At 38.2% G+C, this 23,190-nt stretch overlaps 1 protein-coding gene across 3 annotated transcripts in view; it reads right to left on the reverse strand.

Annotated features, from left to right (window-relative positions):
* usp53a (ubiquitin specific peptidase 53a) overlaps positions 1 to 12,207 on the reverse strand; it is a 30,995-nt gene extending 18,788 nt beyond the window's left edge. Inside the window, exons 1-6 of one of the 3 annotated variants that reach the window (XM_078275541.1) lie at positions 11,839 to 12,207; positions 10,867 to 10,971; positions 3,301 to 3,969; positions 2,272 to 2,364; positions 1,938 to 2,072; positions 595 to 705 (exon numbers count right to left, since the gene is read on the reverse strand). In XM_078275541.1, the coding sequence (XP_078131667.1) occupies positions 595 to 705; positions 1,938 to 2,072; positions 2,272 to 2,364; positions 3,301 to 3,444 (483 nt within the window). In that variant the 5' untranslated portion in view covers positions 3,445 to 3,969; positions 10,867 to 10,971; positions 11,839 to 12,207. Of the gene's footprint in view, positions 1 to 594; positions 706 to 1,937; positions 2,073 to 2,271; positions 2,365 to 3,300; positions 3,970 to 10,866; positions 10,972 to 11,732; positions 11,808 to 11,838 lie in introns of those variants that run through there. The other 2 variants (XM_078275540.1, XM_078275542.1) reach the window with 2 other exon arrangements.
* Positions 12,208 to 23,190: the final 10,983 nt, after the last annotated feature.

The following is a 23,190-nucleotide window of genomic DNA, read 5'->3' on the forward strand; positions in this document are numbered from 1 at the left end:
GGATTGGGTGCCCTGAAGTCGAGGTGGAACAAAATCCACTGACTGTGCCTCTAAGGGATTTAGTCCAAAGGCGTATTATGTGTTTGTCTGTTGTCTGTTTTCTGAGATAGAACTGGTTTGGGACAGGGACAGCGTCAGGGATGTGGTGTTGTGCTGGAATTTATGTGCACACCATCTGTGAGATATCTGGTGCTGCTGCTCCACTGTGGAGCTGACCAGAAACACTCTCCTTATTCCACTGGGGCAATCCACTATCAAAACATGACGGATTGGATTTCTACTGTCTCTGACAGTGATTCATGTACCTGTGTGTGTGTGTGTGTGTGTGTGTGTGTGTGTGTGTGTGTGTGTGTGTGTGTGTCCTAATCCTATCATTGCCTAGTGTGTTTAGCTTGTCTACACATTACTGTGGAGTCTGTGCAAACAAACACTGTATGAACTAAAACATTAACAACAAAAAGAGGAAATCCTAATTAATACCTCCTTCTCAGACAGCCTGAATGAGCACATTTTTAACACCAACTTTTTCACAGATTGGATATGTCCAAGTAAAAATAACAGAATATTTATTATGTTTTCTAACCCACTACTGACCTGCTCATAAAGTGACATAGCAAACTTCTGATGCGTGATGCAAGACTTTGAAGTGCAGGCATCTGTCTCCTCAGGCACAATGTGCAGGTGGATCCTCTCCAGGATGTTCTCCTGTGACACAACAGGACATATATCAGGTGTGGGACAAGATATTTCCACAACACTGTTGTTGTAAAGCCACCTTTGTTTTTTTATTTAAATGCAGGTATTCCCAAGAGCAAAAATGCAATGCAGTGGGACACACGGTTACATATCAAGACTTCAATGTTGACAGCAGAAGGAGCACATTTAAAGAGCAAGCTATACTCCATTTTAACTCCCACCTGTTTCTATGGAGCGCTTGTGAGTTTATAAAATATTAAGGCTGCCAAGGTAGGCCTGCAAAGGTTACAGGCACAACTTCACAGCCTGTTAATCTGACACTGGCCAAGTCCTCACATAAATTCTCCAACGGTACGCTGCTGCCAATGCATTACATGGTGAATGCTCAAGGGCAAAGATCTATGTGGGATTAAGAATTAAGATTGTCTATAAAAGATAGCAATTTTGGCACGTAAGCTTCAGTCTTAGATGTAAAAGTTTCTGCTAAAAAATTACACCAAAGTTGCTTTTTCTGCATCCATCTTCATTATGTGGTACATTTCTGAAGCAAAGTGACTTAATGTTCACACTTTTACAACCCAGTGTTCACTTATATTACAGCTCTCTCCACTACTGTTCTGTTTATCCATTGCTGTGTAATCCGACTTCCGAAGTGGATAAACAATTATTGCAGGATTAAAACAAAATGTACCCTGTGCTGTCTAGGTATACTGCTATAAAGCAGAAGTGCTCAAAAGCGTGAGAAGAAAAACTAATTAAGAGAAAACAATGTTGTAAAATGAAGGATAGAAAATGGTGATGGTTGAAGTCAAAATAAACTACATGAAAATTACACTGCAGTTAGGGAAAAACACGTTCTGGCCAAACAATAAGTTGCTGTGCCAAAAGGTGCATAAAAACTGGAAGTGATATGTAGAAAAGACGAGGATGCATAAAATTGACTTCAAAAAATGTACAGAAATGTAACAGCAACATAATATGGTAGCCCAAAACAAGAGAGGTTCAAACACAACTCTGGCGCTTATATAACCTGTCATGATGATATTTAGCTGCAATGTGGCAGGGGTTGATGGGAGGAGAAGGGAGGGGAAGAAGATTTTCAGTGACCTCGCCAAACAGTTTGTTGCAGTGCATTACCCAAAATGTGTGGCAGGGTATCACACCAACACACACACACACACATCCCTCTCCATACACTAGTCTCCCTTGCTCAGGACAGCCGTGTTGCCACAGGAACTTACAAAGCACTCTGCGGCATCATCCATGAAGCCCAGCTGGAAGCGCTGCTCGTCCTTAAAGGTCTCTGCCAAGGCGTGACGCAGATTGTCAGAGGGCAGGGCGCGCTCCCGACTGTGCTGGAACTGGGAGAAAATGCCCTGAAAAGGAGAACAAGAACTTGTTTGTACATGGACTATGTGACATTTTGTTTATTAAAAGCATTTGTGTCACCATTACTGCTCAATACACAGTGTGAATATGTAACCCAAACAGTTACCACATAAGAAACTAAAAAACAGGAACTCAAACTTAAATGTTAGCATGCTCACATAAAATGTGCTTCTGATTGTATTCTACCTTTAATGCACAAAAGATGCACGATTCTCCTAGACAGAAGTGTCCAGGTAGCTGCCTCAAGCTGCGTCTGAAGATGTCCAGCTGCCATAATACCTACACAAAGGAAAGAGAAGGTAACCTTGATTCTTTACACTATAAAACGTTACACTTAACACAACATTCAAGCATGTTTTAGGACATTGAGGACGAGGAGTGGACGAGAGGAACAACTCCCTCACAGAAACAAAGCCCCAGGTAATGATCATCTTCAACTAGCTCATCGGTTGTCTCACCCTCTGAGTCACACTCTCCGAGAGTGACCTCACTGTTGGGCTGACAGCATTACTCCAAAAGTCAAAAGCAACCTTCAAGTACATTAAAATATTGCTAGGAAGCTCAGACGAATGTAGACAGTGACTCAGCTTTGTCATTTCTGAATGTAATTTACTCATATTGTAAGAGAGTGGAACATGGTGCACTGCCTGGAGGAAGACAGTAACAAGTGAGCAAATAAAGTTAAACAAGCAGGTGCCAAAGTAAGAGAAAAAGTAATGTCACCTTATAATACAGTGTTATCAAATATACATAGTATGCAACAAATGTAACTTTTTGTGCAAAACAATGTTAAGCTTAAATCCTTTTCTAGTGATGGCAATGTCAGTCAGTTGACTTCTTCGGGCCAGACTCAAATACTTCAACAAAAGTAGGAGGAACACAGAAAACAGTAATATAAGGAATACCAATACAGCACAAGGCCAACTGCTCCTACAAATCCTGACAATTAGTTTTTAATTAAATCAATTTATAAAATGAACAAATAAAACTGCAGCACATTATAGTTTATAACTAAATACACCTACACAAACCTACAAAGAAGTCATGCTAGTAACTTAACAAGAGGATGCACAAGCTTCTGTGACTCCTGCTCACATCTGACCTACTTTTAAATACTTATTTGCTTACTGTATCGACAGGCACATAGCTTAATCATTTCAAGAAATGTTAAATTAAATCCAGCCACAAACAACAAACGCAACAGGACCGACCTACCTGCACGGCACTGTTGAGGAAGCAGCTGTTCTGGCCCGGCTCGTTCAACAGTCCTTTGGTGGGGGCCAAAGACAGCATGCTCCCCGGTTGGTACGATTTCCCCAGATTGCCCCCTGGCTTCCTGAAGAACTTGACCCATGCCATTGGATAGTGGGGTCTGCCTTTAGACAGGTGGGAAAGTCAGACGGGGCAGGTTGGTGCTGGGATCAGATCCCTCGGCCCCTGAAGAAGTGACTCCCCAACAGTCTGGGCTTAAGTTATTCCACGAGCTGCAGCAGCTGCCCTGCTAAACATGGACTTCTAGTCCATTTCTGCACTTCATGTAGACAATCCTTTTACTTTGTCCAATACTTAAAAGGTTTTTCCACACACACTCACAAAAAAAAGATAATTAAAAGTCAACACAAAAAAATTACAATCCAAGTCTTTGTTTTGGGAAGCCTTTGCTGATCAGTGGTCTGATACTTCTGATAAGACGTGTTTTGACTACAGAGCAACATGCCTCAGTCATCCTGTAGTCTTGATGGCTCTGCACAAAAGAAAGGATTGTGGACGCAAATTGTCTCGCATGGTCCTGATGCAATTGAGGATTATTTCAGCTGCAGTCAATTGTCCCTCTCAGAGGTCCATCCATAGTAAAGGTTTATCCAGGCTGGACAGCAAACACAGCTGGGCAGTTAGAGAAAGAGAGAATGAGATTTTAAGATGACATTATGGAGCTTATTGTTTTGTCTAGTATGCGAGCACTATTATTTTCTAAAATGTTTAATTGCTCCTTTCACTGGACAACATTTTGTAAGTGTTTTATAAAAGGATAAAGTCATTGTATAATAACAGAGAAATTAAAACACATTGTTCATATCTCTGCTCATTCTAGGTTAGATGTCAAACTAGACATGTCAACAAAGCTTATATATTAACTTTTACAAACACCCTTTGCACTGGAGGCGTGTCAAACTAAAGTTGGCCCCAGCAAAAGTTGCATATTAACATTCAGACAGATTTATTTCAATTTCATAAACAATTGATGACAACAGCCAAGAGACATTTCAAATGAACAAAGATAATGTTGACCTAGAGCAGACAACACGTTTACGACAATTGAGCTCATATATTCATTTTGTAAATGTACATGAAAATTATGAATAGAAATACCAATAGAAAACAAAGGAGGAGGCAACCTCCAACATTAACTGCTGTAAAGGTCTACTATCACCACTGACTCGTCTTCCCCAGCTCTGAATATTGATTAACTGCTGACCACAGTCTTCCTAACCATTTAATATTCACTTTGACTCATGGTTATTTACATTATCGATTAATCTGTTATTTTTCCATCCGACTCAAATCTATAATATATATTTTTTTAAATAATGAGAAATACGGGTCAGAAGTAACCAAAGCCCAAAATCAAGTCCAACCAACAGGTAAAAATCTTCATTTTACAATCATATGAAATGACAAATTGTAACCAAAATTTTTTTACTTGATACCTGAACAATGTATTATCATAATTGCCATTGATTAGCCTAACCTAATCCTCTGCTGAACTAACTATCCTATATATTTACAATATAGTTGTGTCCCTATTGTAAAATAACATTGCCTGGGTCTACACTGCCATGTTTCCATGTTTTTCAAACATTTAAGTTTGCAGTTGTAGCTCCAGATGAGAGCCAAAACTCAAGTTGTTGGTCAGCAATTTGTGGCCTGTGATTTTAAAATTTCCGTATACAAAACCTACTGCCTCAAGTTTCTTTTCCTATTTTGTCATTTTTTTTCTGGCCTGACCAATTTTTAACATGAGATAGGAGTAGAGGTAGAGGACATTATAATAAACCACTGAAGATGGAGTTCAATTTATGCAACTTGCAGTCCATGCAGCTTCAACATAGTACGAAAGACCAACAAAATAGCAGGGCATGTGCACTGTGCACCCATGAAAGCAGCACTGAGCACAGACTACTTTATGAGGTTTGATCGATGTTTGTACTGAGTGAGGCAGTGGAAGCTATGTCTAAAATATTACAATAGTGAATGTCCCAAGAGGTACACACTGTATAATCATGGCCTGTAAGTTTTAATGTGCATTGTGATTTGTATACAATACAACAACACAAAGCTTGTCCAGTGTCTTGATGGAAAACTGTGTGGCAAAGCAAAAGTACAAAGAAGCAACAATGAGCAATAGTTCTGTGTGATACATGGTGATTCAGCCTCTACACCTAAAATAATAACCTCAAAGAATAAACCTCAAACATTTTGTTATTTAGAGTGAAAACAAAAAAATACTCCCCTACTTTGCACAAACAAAGAAACTCCCCAGAACAAAAAGTTTCAGCCAAAACTGGTTGGGCAACATTTCCATCCTGGTATTTCAGGAACCCTCAATGGATTATGATGTTGCAACACTTTACAGCAGGTTAATGGTGTGACCTGAAGGTTAGTATTTACATGTGGAATGAACATGATTCAACTAAAACACACAAACGTCTTTGCGACTGGACTCCACAGCAACAGCATTCCAAAGCAATCACTCAGGCTCACAGTTGCTTAAGAGCTGCTGTTTCCGGATTAGTTTCAGGGCTGGAGGGGCGAGAGGAAAAACTGTACACTCCACCTTTACTAATGACATGACAGCAATCACATGCCCCGACATGTTGGTGCGATCTGTATGTTTTATCATAATCTCCTTCCATTATTATTATTATTGCAGGGGTGTTACTAACACTTTAACACCTCAATTGCTGCAGGACATCACAATTCAATAATTCCCACAGTTAAAGCGCAAACATCTGACATGACCGTGTAGCATCTCTTCCAAAGACAATACCACACATTCAACATCCATTGGATGGCATGGACAATGAAGCCAATGCAAGTTTTGTATTGTGACACTGCTGACAACAGCGAGAGTAAATATGGCTCTGCCTTTCTGGTACTAGAAGAAATGTGATTGCATTATGGTGGTCCTCTTGAAATCTGCCAACCTCACTTATGTTAAACTATTTTTAGTCTGAGCAGAACTGTCACATGCTGACTACAATTCAATGACTGATATCATTTTCAAAGATTATCCTCTGATACTTAAGGGCAAAGATTATCATTTTTCAACTCTGGAATAATATAATACATTTCCTTTAAACATGTTCTTTTGTGATATGGTGAGGCCATGGCTGAGAAGAACTTGGTAACATTTCTGCCACAATAAATTAAAAAGACATTCCAGGTTTATCAGATTAAGCATGACACCTTTCATCTGACAACATCATGTGACTGGCACCATGTAGTGTTTGCACTGCGGGACAGGCGCACATTTTTAGACATGGACTGGCTGAGTTACAATCCAGAGAGGTTAAAGTGGCACATACTGCACCTAACCTGTGAGCAGGGATACAGATGAAAGAGTGAAGAGTAGGAAAGACTGATGCACATTGTCTGAACAGGTGACCAAGCCGATTTGTTTCGACAACATTCTTAATCTATTTCATATGCTGCGGTTTTATGATTTTTTAATAAAAGACCTATTCCCAAAAATTGACAATACATCTATCATAATTGATTTCAACTGAATGCAGCCATGTGATATATAGGCCTCCTTGTTTATAAACCTAGGTGGAGAAAGTGACTCAACTGGCTAGTCACAATATTTTCAAGAAACCAGGATTACATCATTACCAAATGCAAGCCAAGACGGCTGTTCACACCCTTCCTTTTCGAGCCTTAGTGGTGAATGAAACTATTTTCTTCAGGCTGATTTCCTTACTTTGGGTTGATCCTCACAAGTTTGTCCAATTTTACATTTTTCATGTAACCCTCTGAGTTCACATCAATGGGTAAAAAAAAAGATTAGCTCATGTTCATGATAGTCCGGTTTTTTTTGTTGAACACTGGTCTCTTCTCTCTCTAACTTTAATAAACCCAAAAGGGTGATTCCTTGATAAAAAAATAAAAAAAAAAACTGGCTTTTCAATTCAGCTACGAGCTCAAGGACATGAAAGAAGCAGGGTTCAATCACATGCAACACTGACAGATCAATAGCAGCATATTTGATAAAAGATGAGATAAAATCATTGTTCTCTGTGGGAAAATTAGGTCATGACTAGGCATGGGCAGGTTACCAGTTTAAAATGTATACCGTGGTTTGAAAAAGTCAGGGTTTGCCGGTGTGCAGCGTTTCAAAATTAAATACATTGTGTTCAAGGGAAAAAAATTGGGTTTTTTTACCCAGAAATCTCAAAAATAATACATTTATAGCTGTCATTGCAATACCGTAATACCGTGAAACTGGGATATTTTTGCTAAAGGTTATCATACCATGAGAATCTAGTGCCTAGTCATGACTGCAGCAAAAAGTAATATTCATTGAGGTACATGACACGGAATTAAAGAACACAACTTAACCATTTAAAGCACCACTTTAAAAAGCAGAAAATAGGACAAACATCAAAACAAATTTTCATTGTGTAGATATTATCCTTTTACTATATTTACCACATAACCACAGCACAGTGGGAATACTTTCTACCAATATAATCTATTAATAATAAAACAATGACTATATCTATACACAAAGACGTATAGGCCTATTGTTCCATTACTGCAGCCCCAGAGAACATGAGTGCAACAGGCTGCACTGTATAGCATGAAAACATGAAAGAATTGCATACTGCATTGATTACTGATCCGGCTAAGTCTTGCTGCATTTCGTTAGAAGCCCTGTTGTACAACTAGAGAGGAAAGCTGATTGTACTGCAAACATTTATTATATTTGCGAAACATTAAATCATCATCAATTATCAACAGTCTTTGTACAGGTTTGTAACAATTTCTCTCTGCGTTATTAACTACTTTTTATTTAAATGTGAATGCTATATTTTTGTCCGTGTGATCCAGTAAGAATGATGACTATTTTTCCCTCACAGATGGTTGCTGAGGTGGAAGTTATTTTATATATTATATTATTATTTTCCCAATCTTATTTAATATGTAAGTTTGAACAAAAAAATGCTCGTTGCGGGATTGGTCTGTGGCTTTTTTTTTTTTTAAGCCACAACAACTCGGTTTGAACTCAACCCATCTTTGTAAGACCTTAATGCTGGGGTTAATTTCCAGAAGTTAGCTGGCTAAAAACACACTAATTCTACTTCAAGAGACAGACACTGTGTCTTTAACATTGTACAACAATGCAACAACATACACACCGAGAATAAAATGAAAATCGTATTGACATAAATGTAACCAATAACTGAATTACCAACTTAATAAATAACGGCATAACTAAACTTAATAATGCTAGGAGCTTTTAATGCAATTGCCCAATGAGCTTGTGTGCCAATATTTCTAACTTTTAAAAGCTGTGACATTGACGGATACGACTGTGACAATTTTACAGGTAAAACAAAGGCTTGCTCAGACTTGTCAGGCAAAGTCCAGGATTGACTTCTTCCTTGTCTTAGGGAAAATGCATAGGCGAGCACCTTGGAGCAATCGGCCAAAGAGTGTGTTGTGCATCAGCACCTTTGAGAAGCCTAGGGAGTCAGTAAGATGTGGGCATGTTTGGTGTGAAGGCATGGGGAGTCGGACGCTATAATTTCTCTACTAGTGATCCGTTGATGGATAGCCTCATTAAGAATGATTCAATTGATCTCATTCTTATGGTAATACAAAGAGCCGCTGAGGAATCAATCTGTGGTAAATTGAGTCACACTAATTCAATGTCTATAAAATGTAATAGAAACACATGGTGGGAACAGCACAAAGAGAGAAGAAGCATTCAATGTATGTAAAGAGGCCTTTTTTGGAACAATTTAGCTCACTTCCTAATACCCACAATGAAAGTTGACAATTCTCTGTAGCCGAATTTCTTTTCAAACACAAACAATTTCTCATGGGTCACACATAGCCTTTTAAATCAACGTTTAATACTCCATTTCCTTGATAAAACATGTCATGCCCCACAACACAGTACAAGTTTCAGCCTCTCTATACTCTTAACTTCTGAGATACTATGAGATATACGGCAGTACAGTCTACCTTTTTCTCAAATAAATCAATATATATTTCCATCAAGCTGGTGCATCATGCACCTGCATGACAACTAAGAGTGTTCCCTCGTGTTACTCCTCAACTCTGACTCACTGTTGATGAATGACTTTCCTTACTGGGGATCACGTTCAACAGCAACTCCGACTCCCATGGATAGCAAATTATTGTAAATCTTTTTTTCCTCTATTTTAGTAAAAACTTCTTATGCATTCTAATATTTTATTTTAAACAAGAAACTTGTGAATAATTCAATTTCAACTTCAGACAAATAACTTTGGAGATATGTTCAGTTTCATGTTCACTTTTCACACCTACAATGTATTTAATGTAAAACACACATGAACTTGTACTGCTGGCGGACAACATAATTACATGGTATTATGTTGTCAGGAAGCCAAATGTTTTCAGATACAAATTTTTATGTTAAATAAATTCTATAAGCAACCATTTCTTCAACAGATTATTATTTGCGAGCCATTAGCTACATCTGAAAATTACCTGGCTGGTGTTATGCTGGAAAAAAGCTAAAAGTACCCTAATGAATGGCATAAAAAATGCTGAGCAAGGTAACAGATTGTATTGCGTTTGTAGTTAAAACTGAACTTTCAAAGACTGCACTACTCCTATATTGCCAGATGCACCTGTCGGAATTTTACTTAAGTGTTGAGTAATCCCCCACTGAATTTAAAATCATTCACTGGTACACAGTGTGACAATTAACGTGGTCTTTTTACATGCCTTAAGTTTGCCTTAGGTAAAAAATGATCTCTATTTTGGGTGCTGTCATGCAAACTTGTTAGAAGTCTGACATAAACAGCTTTCTCTACAGTTCCTCTCCACTGTCGACACAATGTTCTAATTTCTATGATTTAATGCATCTACTTTCCACAATTCTTCTGTCAGTCTGTTTATTTTAATTAAGAGTTGGGACTGGGCAAACACACAAAAGTCTGAAAACATACAAAGCCTTGGCACAAGTAGCCACTGCCTGTACAAGAAGAAGCAATAAAACATGACCCTGCATGCTAAAACAGTGAAACTTCACTGTAACATTCCCTTCGGACTGCAGACATGGTTTAAGCCTTCAGGCAACAATGCAGTGGTCGTTTCCTGTGTGGGCTTCCTGCTCAAAGGCTTGCCGCTTTCCAGCACACGGTCACCGCGTTCAACCCTGTGAAACTGAACAGGTCACCCACACCACACTGAGTCACCCATTATTCCTTACAGAGGAAAAGGCAGAACAAAAGCACCATGTTCCAGGATCCCAAAGAATCTGATTAAAATATAACATCCTCCTCTCCACTCTTATAATTGCTTCCTTAATAGCCCCACATTTTGCAGCAGTTGCCAATACATATCAAGTGCAGGGATGATGACCAACAGCTCCATTTTTTATCTTCAACTTTAGTAAAAGACAACAACAACAAAAATTCATACAATTTAAAATGAAATATAAAGTTGCAAACCACTGAGTAAAGTAAGCAGATCCACACATTTACTTCATAAAAGTACACTTACTTCAAGTACACTTGTTCGACACACTTGCAACAAAGAGGTGACAGAAGAGTTATTGTCAAAAATGGTTCTTCAGCGTGCCTCCATATTTAGTTCACCATCTCAGTCCTAAAGGAAATGTTCCACAACCATCAACATAAAGGGTGAGTGTGCATGATGTCTACAGGGCTTATGATCTCACTGCTTCATCACCACTGTACATATGGGACTGGGTCTCTGCTGCCCCCTGAGTCCTCTTATCACTAGAATGAATTAAAGTGGGAGAAACCAGTTCACAGGGTGCATAGGGGGTCTGCAAATGAGCTCCTGTGAACCTCTGATGTTTTGACCAAATATGAAAAGGGTGTGCAAAAATTACGCAATATGAAATCTCTGTCCACAACTAAACGTAACAGGAGACTTGGAAGAACACTGTGCTTGTTTTTCCTGAGGTGACAAAAACACTTATAAGATAGGGAGTTGATATTTTACGTTATTAAAAATTACCTGGAAAGCATATTTATGGCCATGTAAATACACATTTAAACAGACTAAGGAAATATTGAGTTGAAATAAAATGATGAGCAGAAACTTAAGCCTCATTTTCGTTACGTTAGCAACATATTTTAAATATTTAATGATAACATTACACATAACACATAACGTTAGCTAGCTATAAACAACAACAATGCGACGACGGACGACTTTTAAAAGAAAATACCAATAGTAAGTTAACAAGTAAGACAAAACGAACTGTCAAAATGTAAAGCAAGTCTTCTGGTGTTTTACACATTTAAACACCACATTGTGTAATTTGACAAGTGTGCTAACTAAAGCTACATGACCGACTAGAAGCAGCTAATGCTAGGCCTACCTGGTTTCCGACTTACCTGACTTCCAGGTAAAACTACATTTCCGCCCCACGTACTGCTGTCAATACACAAAGTTTGAAGAACTAACGTTACTTATGTCAAACTCAAATAAAGAGCTACTCACCTCAGAGAGAAAAAATAACACGAAGTGCGACAATATCCTCCACAACAAGAGTTGAAGTATTTTGCTTTGAGTTTCGGGGGAGGGACTGAGAAGCCGTGGGAGCTGGTTAAAATGTAGGCTACTTCAAGGCAGAGACAGGCGCTGTAAACTAAAACACCAACCACAAAACAAAGTATTTTCTTTACGCCGCCGAAACTTCACTCTTTCTCTCTCTCTCTCTGGCTTTTGTAGGATTTCTTTTCTCTCAGAAATTCCACTTCGTACACAGCAGCCGCCTCTGTCCACTTGCGATATATTCCGGTTTATAGAGAGGTGCGGGTCTGCTGCAGTTCGCTGCTGCGCGGCGGTAGTGCGCATTGGTCGCTTGGTAGAATTCAGCACCTGAAATACTGGATTAGAGATGTTTTCAGAGAGCTGAGATGTCAAACCCCGCCTCTTCAACAGTGTATTTACTGCAGTCTGCCATGCTACTGTACATCGCTGCCACAGCTACAGCGCGTACACACACACACACACACACACACACACACAACCACACAACGGCGCGGACACACTCCAACATTTGCAGAGCGCCAACTCTGCTGGCAGGCTCGTTAATGTTGCTTTATGGTGCAGAGGTTTGCAGTTAGCCCACTACAATACATAGTGTTAGTTTACAACTCTCCAACTGCAAAACTGCATCACATACATACTTGACATTTTGTTTAAAAGTAGCTTGTCTTTCTAAACCTGGAAAATCACTTCAAATGCATTTGGATATTGTTATTTTTGTGGTTGTCTGCATCCAGGGATGCCAAAATTTCACAAAGCCAGCAATAGAATATCTGCATGCATATAGCTGCAAATGAAGTATGCATTGCAGCAGTGTGGTAGCCAAGGATTAAACATGCTTTTAAGAGTGTTAAAAAATGTATCTGCCTGGTTAGGCCATACCCAAACAATGTGATGACAATTATAACACTGATAATTATGACCAACTGAGAACGGAGGAAAGTGATCTAAGGCTCTTGTTACCCAAACACCATCTGCCTGATCCTGTTATATAAAGAAAGCAATGAGAGAGATGTGCAATTACGGCTTTTCTCCCCTTTTTGAAGCTCAAGGCCCCCAGCAAGCTCACCACATTTGTGTTTGGAAAGATTATATTAATTAAAATAAGTAGTTTGGATTGCCTCCACAAGAGGGCATATACTATGGGATATATAATTATAAGGGCCGTAAACTATACTTTTGATGTTCCATTTATTTATTTCCCAAAACATTTCTACTGTATAATACCATTTTAACATATGCAATGAATCTGTGTTATCCTGATTTTAAATGAGAAATATAGTCTGCTATTTATTGGGGGAGTCCAACACAGTTTCAATATAGACAACATGACTAATCTGAGATATTTAGACTTTGGAATCTGTATAATATTATAATCATATAATCTTCCTGATTTACACAGGTCAGTCTACTTTCTCAGCTGCCATTTTATTTGTAACTTTCAAACTCAGAAAAGCCTTTGAGTGTCATTTTTGCAAATTCCAAACTGTTTTTTTTCTTCTTCTTTTCAAATTGACCAATTCATTTGCAATATCTACTTAACTGAGACTGAATACTGTAGGAGGAAATTCACTTCAGTAGAGTTTTGTGTCGCCTTCTATGAACCCCTTGAAATCAGTGTGCATAATTAGACAGACCATAAATCTGTTGTAATATCAAGTGTGCCAATTATGTTAACCAGGCCATATACACAAGCTCTGTGTAAAAATTTTCAGCTTTAAAAAAAAAAAAAAAATCAGCACAGTCACTCATTAAGGCTGAGGAAAGTGAGTGTGCGGTGAGGGGTCACAATGCATCAGCGTGGTCCAGCCTTTCCCCAGGAAGTACTTAAAAGGGCCCATTGAGGAGACAATGCCATTTCCCTCCACACACATTTCCCTGAGGAACATATAATACTTCCTCTTAAAATATAAAAAAGTTCAAGAGTGTGGTAATAATCACTTTCAGTGATGTGAGCTTTAATGATCTTGGTGTAAAATGAATCACCATACTGTAATAAAAAATAACCCAGCCAATATTCAGGCATTCTGGAGGGTTGATTTAAAAGCTAAACAAAAACAAAAAATGCAAAAGTATTTGCTTATCAGTGTGATGCCTTGAGCTCACAGAGAAGATTCACATTATGATGTTGGACATTCCCACCCTGACTGTATGCCTATTTGCTTTGAAGTGCTGCCACTGAATATCTTATAGTCCCTATAAATTATGGATCAGACGGCTCAAATAAATCAGGTCTTTAACAAGTTCCGCAAATGTAAACTTTTCTTTTCTGACCTCGGTGGTGAGCTTGCAATCTAGCCGTGAATCTGACCATTTGTGCCCTGTCAGCATTGCAGCCTTACTCTGAGCCAAAAGTCAAAAAATGACTGAATCATTGCACTGACACATCATTGCCTGGCTGGCATGCACTTTAAATGACTTCTGCAGAGTAGTGGCTCATTGGTTTTTGAATATGATTTTTTTTTTTTAACAGAATTGTATTGGTTAGTTACTTATACACTTTGCCATCATATCAATAGCGCACAAATAGAAATAAAAGTAAAAAACGTTTAAAAAAAGGCAAAGAAAAAATATAAGAAAACTCAAATGAAATAATTAAGAAAATAAATAACTAGAGCCACCCCAAGTATTTCAATTATAACTTAGATTAGATCAGCTTGTTCTTAAACTGAAATCCAACAGTCCAGCAAACCACTGATCCTACACACGTGTGATGCAATTGTGAAGGACATTTTAATTTAAGACTAATTAGCGAGACTTTGCCAGCTCTGCAAGGAGACAGTGCACACAGTAAATGTCCCGCTGAGAGCTGGTGCCATTGCCCTGACTTCTCACCTTGAGAAAGCCCCAATGAACAGCAAGAGCTCTGCTGAACACAGTGGATAGCTCAAATGACAAACCTGTACCCTCTCTTTGCCTGTGTTGCCCTTTTTATAATTTCACCAGCACCAACAACAACACTAGTACATATCAACTTTGATTTATTTAGCTTTTTCTCTTACTACACAGCCACCAGGTTGCCAATGCTTTTTTTGTCTGATAGATTTACAGATGATCTTGATTGGGTCACTGGGCAGCTAAATTCCATTTCACCCCAAATGTGCTGTTCCAGTTGAAGTGGGATATTTTTAGCACTGTTGTCTGGCTTTTCAATCCATATTTACTGTACTCTATAGCCCTGGCACACAAAGGGAAAGTGGGGCAACAATTCCAAAACATATTAGAAATGTATCTGATTCATCACAAAGCAAGAATCAATTCATTAAACGCTTTCTGATGGGGCTATACTGTAATAAAACATACATTATAATGAGCTACAGCTTATTGTGCTGTTGATCTCATCTACATCTGCAAAATTCATAAAGCGTCTAATTAAAATGTCAACTTAATCTGATCCTGTCTCAGCATGGGTAATAATAAATGCCCTAGTTTGTGTGCATGTTTGTGTATGCGCACGCAATCCTGGATGTATCATGGGAAATGCAAATTATTCAAATGGAGCTTGTACAAATGAAAAGTCATATGAGGACACAAGTTGTCCTGACCATGCTCATAAACACAAACAAATTATGGATATTTGTCAAGATACATTTGTGTGTGAGTTCAAACTGAGATTGTCAATCAAGGTCGCTCAATTTAAATAAAAATGCCCTTTTGTCACTTTCTGCAAAAAGTGCACAGAGTGGACTGAACAAAGCAAAGCTTGTAATGTTTGTGAACACCATTTGTTGTGTTGCTATCGAATTACTACTAATGAGGAACCACACAGTAGTGAATGCCCAGTTGTTACGTAAGAGATTAGACATGCTTGAACGCCACAATGGGGGCCATGGATGAGGTGACCCCCCTTAAACAACTCCTGCTATATTTAGCCGGGGATTATAATCCGGTAATGATGAGTTTTTCTAAACGAAACCACTCCTCATGTTCCTCAAGAACAAATAGTTCTTCATGAGGACTTTTTGTTCAACCACTTTCCAGCCTATTTCTTGGTTGTGACATCTGGAAATTCATTTCAGTGCAGTCACATTTCAAAATAAGAGCCCACAGAAAACAGAGTTCACTCACTGATTAATTACAACAAAGTTTACTTAACATCTTGTCTACATTGTATATTATTCACTGGAATGGTATTTGTGTGCTATCATGATGATTTACACAACACAGCATGTTTGTTCCAACAAGGGTGCATATTATAATATATCATAGGAGCAAGTTAGAGTTTTTGTCCAACCAAGAGGAAAGACTGTTCTGTGTGCATATATTTGACTTTTTATCCATTTGTAATTCTCATTTTCTTTCTAACCCCTAAGTAGGACTGTGCTCATTGTTTTACTGCAGAAAAGTGGATGACATAAGCATCATTTTTTGGCAATTGACCATTTTACATTAATTCTGGAGTGCAGCCAAAGGGGTGACTGTGATATATTTCACTGCTGTGTTTGCCGTATCCACGGTAGCTGTAGCGCACAGGAAAAGCATGCTATCGCCTCATTGCTGTCTGTTAGGGAAAGTAATATTCATTGGCTAAGATAAGGTCCATTAATTATTCTCTCCCTGGCAACATCATCAAAAATGGGTTATTTTCTCTTTCTTCAAATTAAGGACATTTAAAGCTATTTTCTGCTCTTTATCAGCTATATTAAATGAGAAAAGAGCATTTTACTTGTCACCTGAAGGTCTCAGTGCTACAGTTTGTTTACTTACTAGTTGTTTCAGCAGTTGTAAGTTAATAATTATTCACTGACTAATAACCAAAGCGAAGAAGAAACAAATATTGACTAGTCAGGAACACAGATGAGCCCCCTGAGCTAAAAGTCAGCTACTGGATTACTGTGAGAGAACACAGCTCTAATTGGTCTCGAGAGCTTTTTCAAGTAAACAGGAACACAGTCTTGAATGTTCATTTGTCCAAACAGGCTAATTACTAGCCTAGCTGTGTGCATCCTTCCATAATGTAGTTTCTACAGTGGTTCATTTTTGTGTAGTTAACCTCTCTGCATTTGATGAAAATGAGTAGACATTGCTCAACATATTTACATAATTATTTGTATGAAGGGATCAGAGATTCATTCTGGCATTTAACTTGCACAGTCATCATTGTTTGAGGATAAACGTGCATGAATGCAGGCATTTCCCCTACTGACACTTGATGGATTGAACCTTTTCTCTGAGTGAACCATAGCTCAACTCATTGCGTCATTTTACCTAATTTCAGTAGTGGAATGTGTACCCCGACACCCTTCACCTCACCTCACTGGCAACCCAACACCACCATACTGACCCCTGGGATGCTTTATTTTGACTCATATTTTTAGATATCCTATTGGGCTTTGCACTTTCCTGTGAGAATGACCACCTGCTGCACACATCCATCAGGCTGGGCAAATCCATCGTGCCATCAGATGAGAAAGACATAAAATGTTGACACACCATTAGCAGTGCTTTTCAGCCATTTATGGAATTGTTTTTTGTCAGGAGGTCACTTTGACACAATATTACAAGGTTAATCCCAGATTTCCAACATGTCAGGGTGGAAGATTTGAGCATAAACTCTACATCAAATTTAACGGTGAACTCAAAAGTGTGTCTGTATGCTAAAACCTATGATAGAACCATATGTCTCCCTCTACTGCTCAGTGCCCTTGCAGTTTTTTCATTCTTTCACAACACTTTTGTTTTTTCATTCGAACCGTGCATACTAAAAGAAAAGCTTCTGGGATATTGGCTGGTCATGTGGCTCAACCTTTTAGCTGCATCATGCTGCACACTCTGTGTTCAGTGCTGTGTGTGCAGATGGAAACCCGAGGGACTTTAGCTTTAAAACACAACAGTGAATGCAACAGCAGCAGAGCCCATTGTTAACTGCTGATAAAGATGCTGAAGGCCAGCTGCTCAGTTATAGACTGAGCTTGGTCACAGAGTACAACACAGGCGATGAATGATGAAATCAAGTCAAATTTGACATCTCTCTCACTTCTTGCACCTGTTGAACACAAACAACATGTTCTTATCTTATCAGGCTTCTTGTTACGTAACAAGTGGTCCCTCCAGTCTTAGATTCCTATCAGGTGTGTGTGCCGTTTCTCCCTTCCCTAAAAGCAAATTCTTAAAGGATTGCTCTGCATTTGAGCTTGCTGAGGCTTCACCGTGCTATCACCTCACTTTCCCTGATGCTCTTATCCACAGAGATTTAGAAGGACTAAGCATGACAGGTTTAGTCCCTTGCTTAAGGACGCTACAATAACTTTAGCCTTTCAGTATGGGACAGTCACTCCAACCACTCGGCCACCCTATTGTCCTGAGCAAGCTGTGGAGCTTAAAATCCAGTGTCCAGTGCCTGCTGTGCCATCTCATGCCAAAGCAAACACGCCTGAGGGGAAACTAGTTGCAGTTAGAGACTAATAATCAAATCGTCTGGCTCCCCAACCCTCAGCCCACGCTACATTCCCTGCCAATAATATTTCCGTTGCTGCATTTTGATAATGGCTTACAATCAAAGTTCAAAGAGAGTTCATGCATGCCTTTGATAAAACACTGCTCAATATTTACTGTGGTACTCGGCAGAGCTACTGGCACTGTCAGATTCTGGCCAGTGTGCTGTACACACCGTTCTCATGAAGAGGCTGGCAAGAGGAATTCAATAGGATTCAAAAAGGGAGTGCTGCGCATTCCAGAGGGTCTCCGACAGAGGCGAGGAATGCTGATGCTGGACTTTGGCTGAAGGGAAATCTAAGAAGCATTTACTAATTCATTTTTACAGAATGAGAATATGGCAATAACTAATACAAAATTAAACACAAACTCTTATTCAGACTGGTCAAACCGAGAAAAACATGTCCCCTGCTTAACCACAGTTCTCATTGGAATGCAAATTTTGTGAGCGATTTCACCAAATGTTAGGACTTTTGTTTAAACTCTTCAGTCATTTGCAGGATCAAGTGGCATCCATTACACTGTTATTATTAAACTGTGGGTGAAAGTGTAAAAAAACACCTGGATTTGAATGAAGATGATATACAGTTTTTCTCAATTGCTAAAACACTAAAAGCCATTGGCTGAACAAAGTTCTCAGTTGCCTGAACTCATTTAGCTAATTGTGCAGTCAATACCTTAAACCATTTCACACGGTAAAACACAATTTGCAGATCTCACTTAGACTTTTCAGCAAAACTCTAAACACATTCTCATTCTCAAAACACATTCTGCACTCTAATGCACATGTCATCCATACTGGTAAACACAAACACAAGTGGCAACAATCAAATACAAATAGAGAACACATGTCATTGATTGAACACAACCACTCAAAATTGATTTCACTCGTTTTACAGTTTTTTTCCAATTGCTAACACATTAAAATGACAAATGAAAATGAAAAATTATTTAAACTGACACAGAGAGAGCAAAATCTCCAAAGTCTCCAAAAGTCTAAACACATTTTCTGCTTTACACACATTTTGCAATTCGAAATGGCACTTTTTAAATGCACTGAACACGGTTCTCTGCATAAGACACAACAATCTGACATAAAGTCACATGTTTGCCATTTCAAAACACTGCCATTCAAACACTACATGAGCTAGTTGGCCAACATATGCGCCACCTGGCCAAACACCTCAATGCTTAATTGTTACCACTTCAATCAGGAAGTAAGCACTATAAAAAGACCACATGTGAGCACCTCTTTTTTTTCTATATATTTTTTCTGCAATTTTCTTTTTCAGTTTACTGTTTGTTTTGAGCATATTTCTGTTCAGTCCTATGTAAATATATCTGCTGTGCATATGTTGCACTGACTTGTTTGGTTAAAACTAAAAACATAAATGTTTCAACAGCATGTGTGTATATCTGCAAATATTTAGATAGATACTTTATTCATCCCAAAGGAAATTTTAGGATCCAGTAGCTTAGACAACCTTAACACAACAAACACATATACACACATATATCACACATACATAAGAATAAAAATAAAAATAACAAACACAGAAGCACAGAAATGCAATGACCATAATAAGGTCTGTGCATGTGAACAATCTGACGGATTTTCTACAATTTGAACTATTTTAGTATTATGGCAAAGCATACTAAAGATGAGAGTGCTTTTCATTAGGCCCAACAGTGTGTAGTTGGTTAGACAAAAATATGGTAACATGAATGAAGTGTGTGCCATGTGGTGCAAAAGTTTGATTTTGATAATGCTATATGTAGTTTTGGTTGCAGTGCTTCATTTTTGCAGGATATATGAGGTATTTTGCAGTTTGGGTGTGTGGTTTTGTGAATTGTGTTGAGTATTTTGATAAAACCACACGAGTTTGCAAAATTGTGTTTTAGCAATTGGAAAAAACTGTAAATGATGTGACAAAACCAATATAAGCCAGTTCAGAGAGCAAACAGGTTGTTGAAGGTGGGAAGGAGAAAGTCCGAGAATGGATAGAAGAAACGATGTGAGAGGACGAGTGTGTATGCGAGGTGTCAGGGCTGGATACACCACACAAGAGGCTCCTTCCCCCGTTGCCTCAGGAGGGACAATATTGCTTGTGATGTCGACGAAGTGCTCTGGCCTGACTCAGCCCAAAGACAAGAAGAAGCACGTTGATCACGTTTACTCCGTTGATTTTTGGTCCCTTTTAGTATTGTATACTGTAGTACAGTGCATTGTAGGCTGTATACGCTACAATGAACAAATTGTATGGCCCTGAACATTGTGCTTTCAAACAGTACTGACTGCTCAATAGATTGTGACTGGTTGCAGGTTCATATCAACAAAGAACAAGAATTACAGTATCACAGAGACAAAGGACAAGTTTGTGAGATGCAGGGTACAGTACTGTAAAAATAGGGGTACAAGGAAGAGGAAGAACAACAAAAATTGCAAAGAGCAAAGCAGAGTAGTAATTTCTGATCAATTTTGAGCTACTATGCAATTTTGAGCTACTATGATGAACATGTTTTTGTTCATCTAAAGACAATGACGGAAAAATATGAAATTTGTTTTGAGATTAAAAATGTACTTCTCCCTGATAACTATATGTTTTGAACAATGTGTTTTCTATTTTTTGGTGTATTGTTTACTGACTGCTTGATAGTGTATATCATTTTCATCACTTTGTTTATGATTTGAGAGCAGTGTTTGATTTTGAACACAGGTAAAACTGTTTTGAGGCGAAAGTTTCATTTTGCGAGAGGAGTCAGAGGTTTTGTAAATAGTGCTTGAAGATGAGGTTTTGTGTTTAATGTTTTCAGAAAATGGAATTTTCAAAAATTGTGTTTTAGCAATTGAGAAAAACTGTAATATATGTCACTGACCTGGCATCACAAACACAATAACAAAAGAGTGGTATTATTCATATGAAACTGTGGAAAACCCACAATAAGCAGTTATTGGTTTGGAGGACTGACACCCAGCCTGATTCATTACAGGAACTATGTTCCGTCTATCCTCTAACATACAACAACACACTAACAGTTAACAGTGATTGACAGCTACACCTACAGTGAGATCCGACCCTCCTTATTTAAAGGTAATCCTTACTGACCTCCAGACTGTCCATCATTTTGTATCCCTCACATCACATTTTAATCTATCAGACTTGAGCTGTCAAATCATGGTTCTCGTGATTGTAAATTTTACACCAAACCTACAATTACTATAGAAGCAACCTAATACTCCAAACGAGCAAAGCACTTTTAATCTGTCGTCACAAGTAAAACGAGTGGATATGCTCTTTTCTTTATATTTATTTTTATTTGAAAGGGTCAGTTCATATTAATAAACATTTCTGTAAATATGCCAGATTTAGCCAAAAGGCTAGTTTTCATCTGCAGCCCCTGGCCAGATGTTACAAGACGCTCCCTGGCTTTAACCTTGGACTGGAATGATCAGTGATTACACAGGAAGAGTCTGATAATGTAAACGGAAAACTATAAGAGGTGAAAAAGGGCTGTGAAATATTTGACCTTCTCCAGTGCCTCAGGTTTTCTGCAGTTATACAAATATCACTGTTGGTTAAGAAGCAGTCAAAAATTTGCAAAGTGTTTAAGACAGTAAAGAGACACATTAGTATTATAAATTGCTGTTATGTTGTTAAGGAAAGAAGTAAGTACATACAATGAAGGCAACATGCAGTGGTCAATTTTAAAATTTTTCTTTCATGTCTTCTTTCAGATTAGTGGAAAGAAGACATCTAAAATAGATAGCATGTGTTTATTTTACTACACTTTGTCTATTTGCGTCTGTAGATTTCTGCTATAAATTCAGTTAGTATTAGATAATGCCTTCTATTTAAACCTAATCTTTCAGAAAACTTGTAATATAAAAATGAATTGTCTTATTGTAAGTAATCAAATGGGGAAGTTTCATGGTAATATCTATTAGTTAAAATATTTTACGCTATTCACCTGTAGTGTCTTGTAAAATGTATGGAATTTTACTATACACATATCTCTTAAGGCTGTTTTCTCAAAACTAGGTTTTTGTTCTCATACCCTGAAGTAGAAATCTTCACTTCAGTAGCACTTACATACACCAAACTTTCCAGTTTCATTCCAATCTACATTCTGAAGGTTTTTACAGAGGGGTTGTTCGTATATCTTTCAGAGCCTGATTTAAACCAGATTTTATTCCTAAAAACATGGCAAAAATATTTTTTTATGGCTGTTGAAAGTATTTTCTGATTTATGGAGTGATAAAAAAGAAAATAAATTCCATCTGTAAAAACCTTTGACTCTCATATGTCAACAAAACGAAACAAGAACTGAGAATTGTCTAAATATATGTAATCAACCTAGGAAGTTTAATGGTGATATCTATAAGTTAAAAAGTTTACCCTATTCGTCTGCAGTGTATGTGACAGGAGTACTCAAAAACTTGAAATTTCAGACCAAGCTAAATAATGAGCTTTGCTCTTTGTTTAGCTGAATAAAGAAACAGTTAACCCACTGTAAATTGTCTATGCAGCTCTTCTCAAACCTGCGGGTAACGTTTAATCAGTCAAGTCTGTTTGCTTAAGCCTGTTATGTCTGCGATAAATTCCCAATTGCTGTAGAGATAGATAGAGATATGGAGTGGACACAGGTCATCAAGCAGCCCACCCATTAATCCCATTCCTTCGACTTGACATAGCCAAAAGGTGAGAGACGCATCCATCTTGATGCTCATGTCAGTGAAGCAGATTTGATTTGTCAGGCAGTGTAACCTTGAGGCTTGTTACAGTGGTTCACATGTATCTTTTCTCTATCCTTCAGTGTAGTGCATACCTACTCGCTGTGAAATTATTACCTGGGGGCATGTTGTAG

The sequence above is a fragment of the Sander vitreus genome, chromosome 19 (assembly GCF_031162955.1).
Source record: "Sander vitreus isolate 19-12246 chromosome 19, sanVit1, whole genome shotgun sequence".
NCBI classification, from domain to species: domain Eukaryota; kingdom Metazoa; phylum Chordata; class Actinopteri; order Perciformes; family Percidae; genus Sander; species Sander vitreus.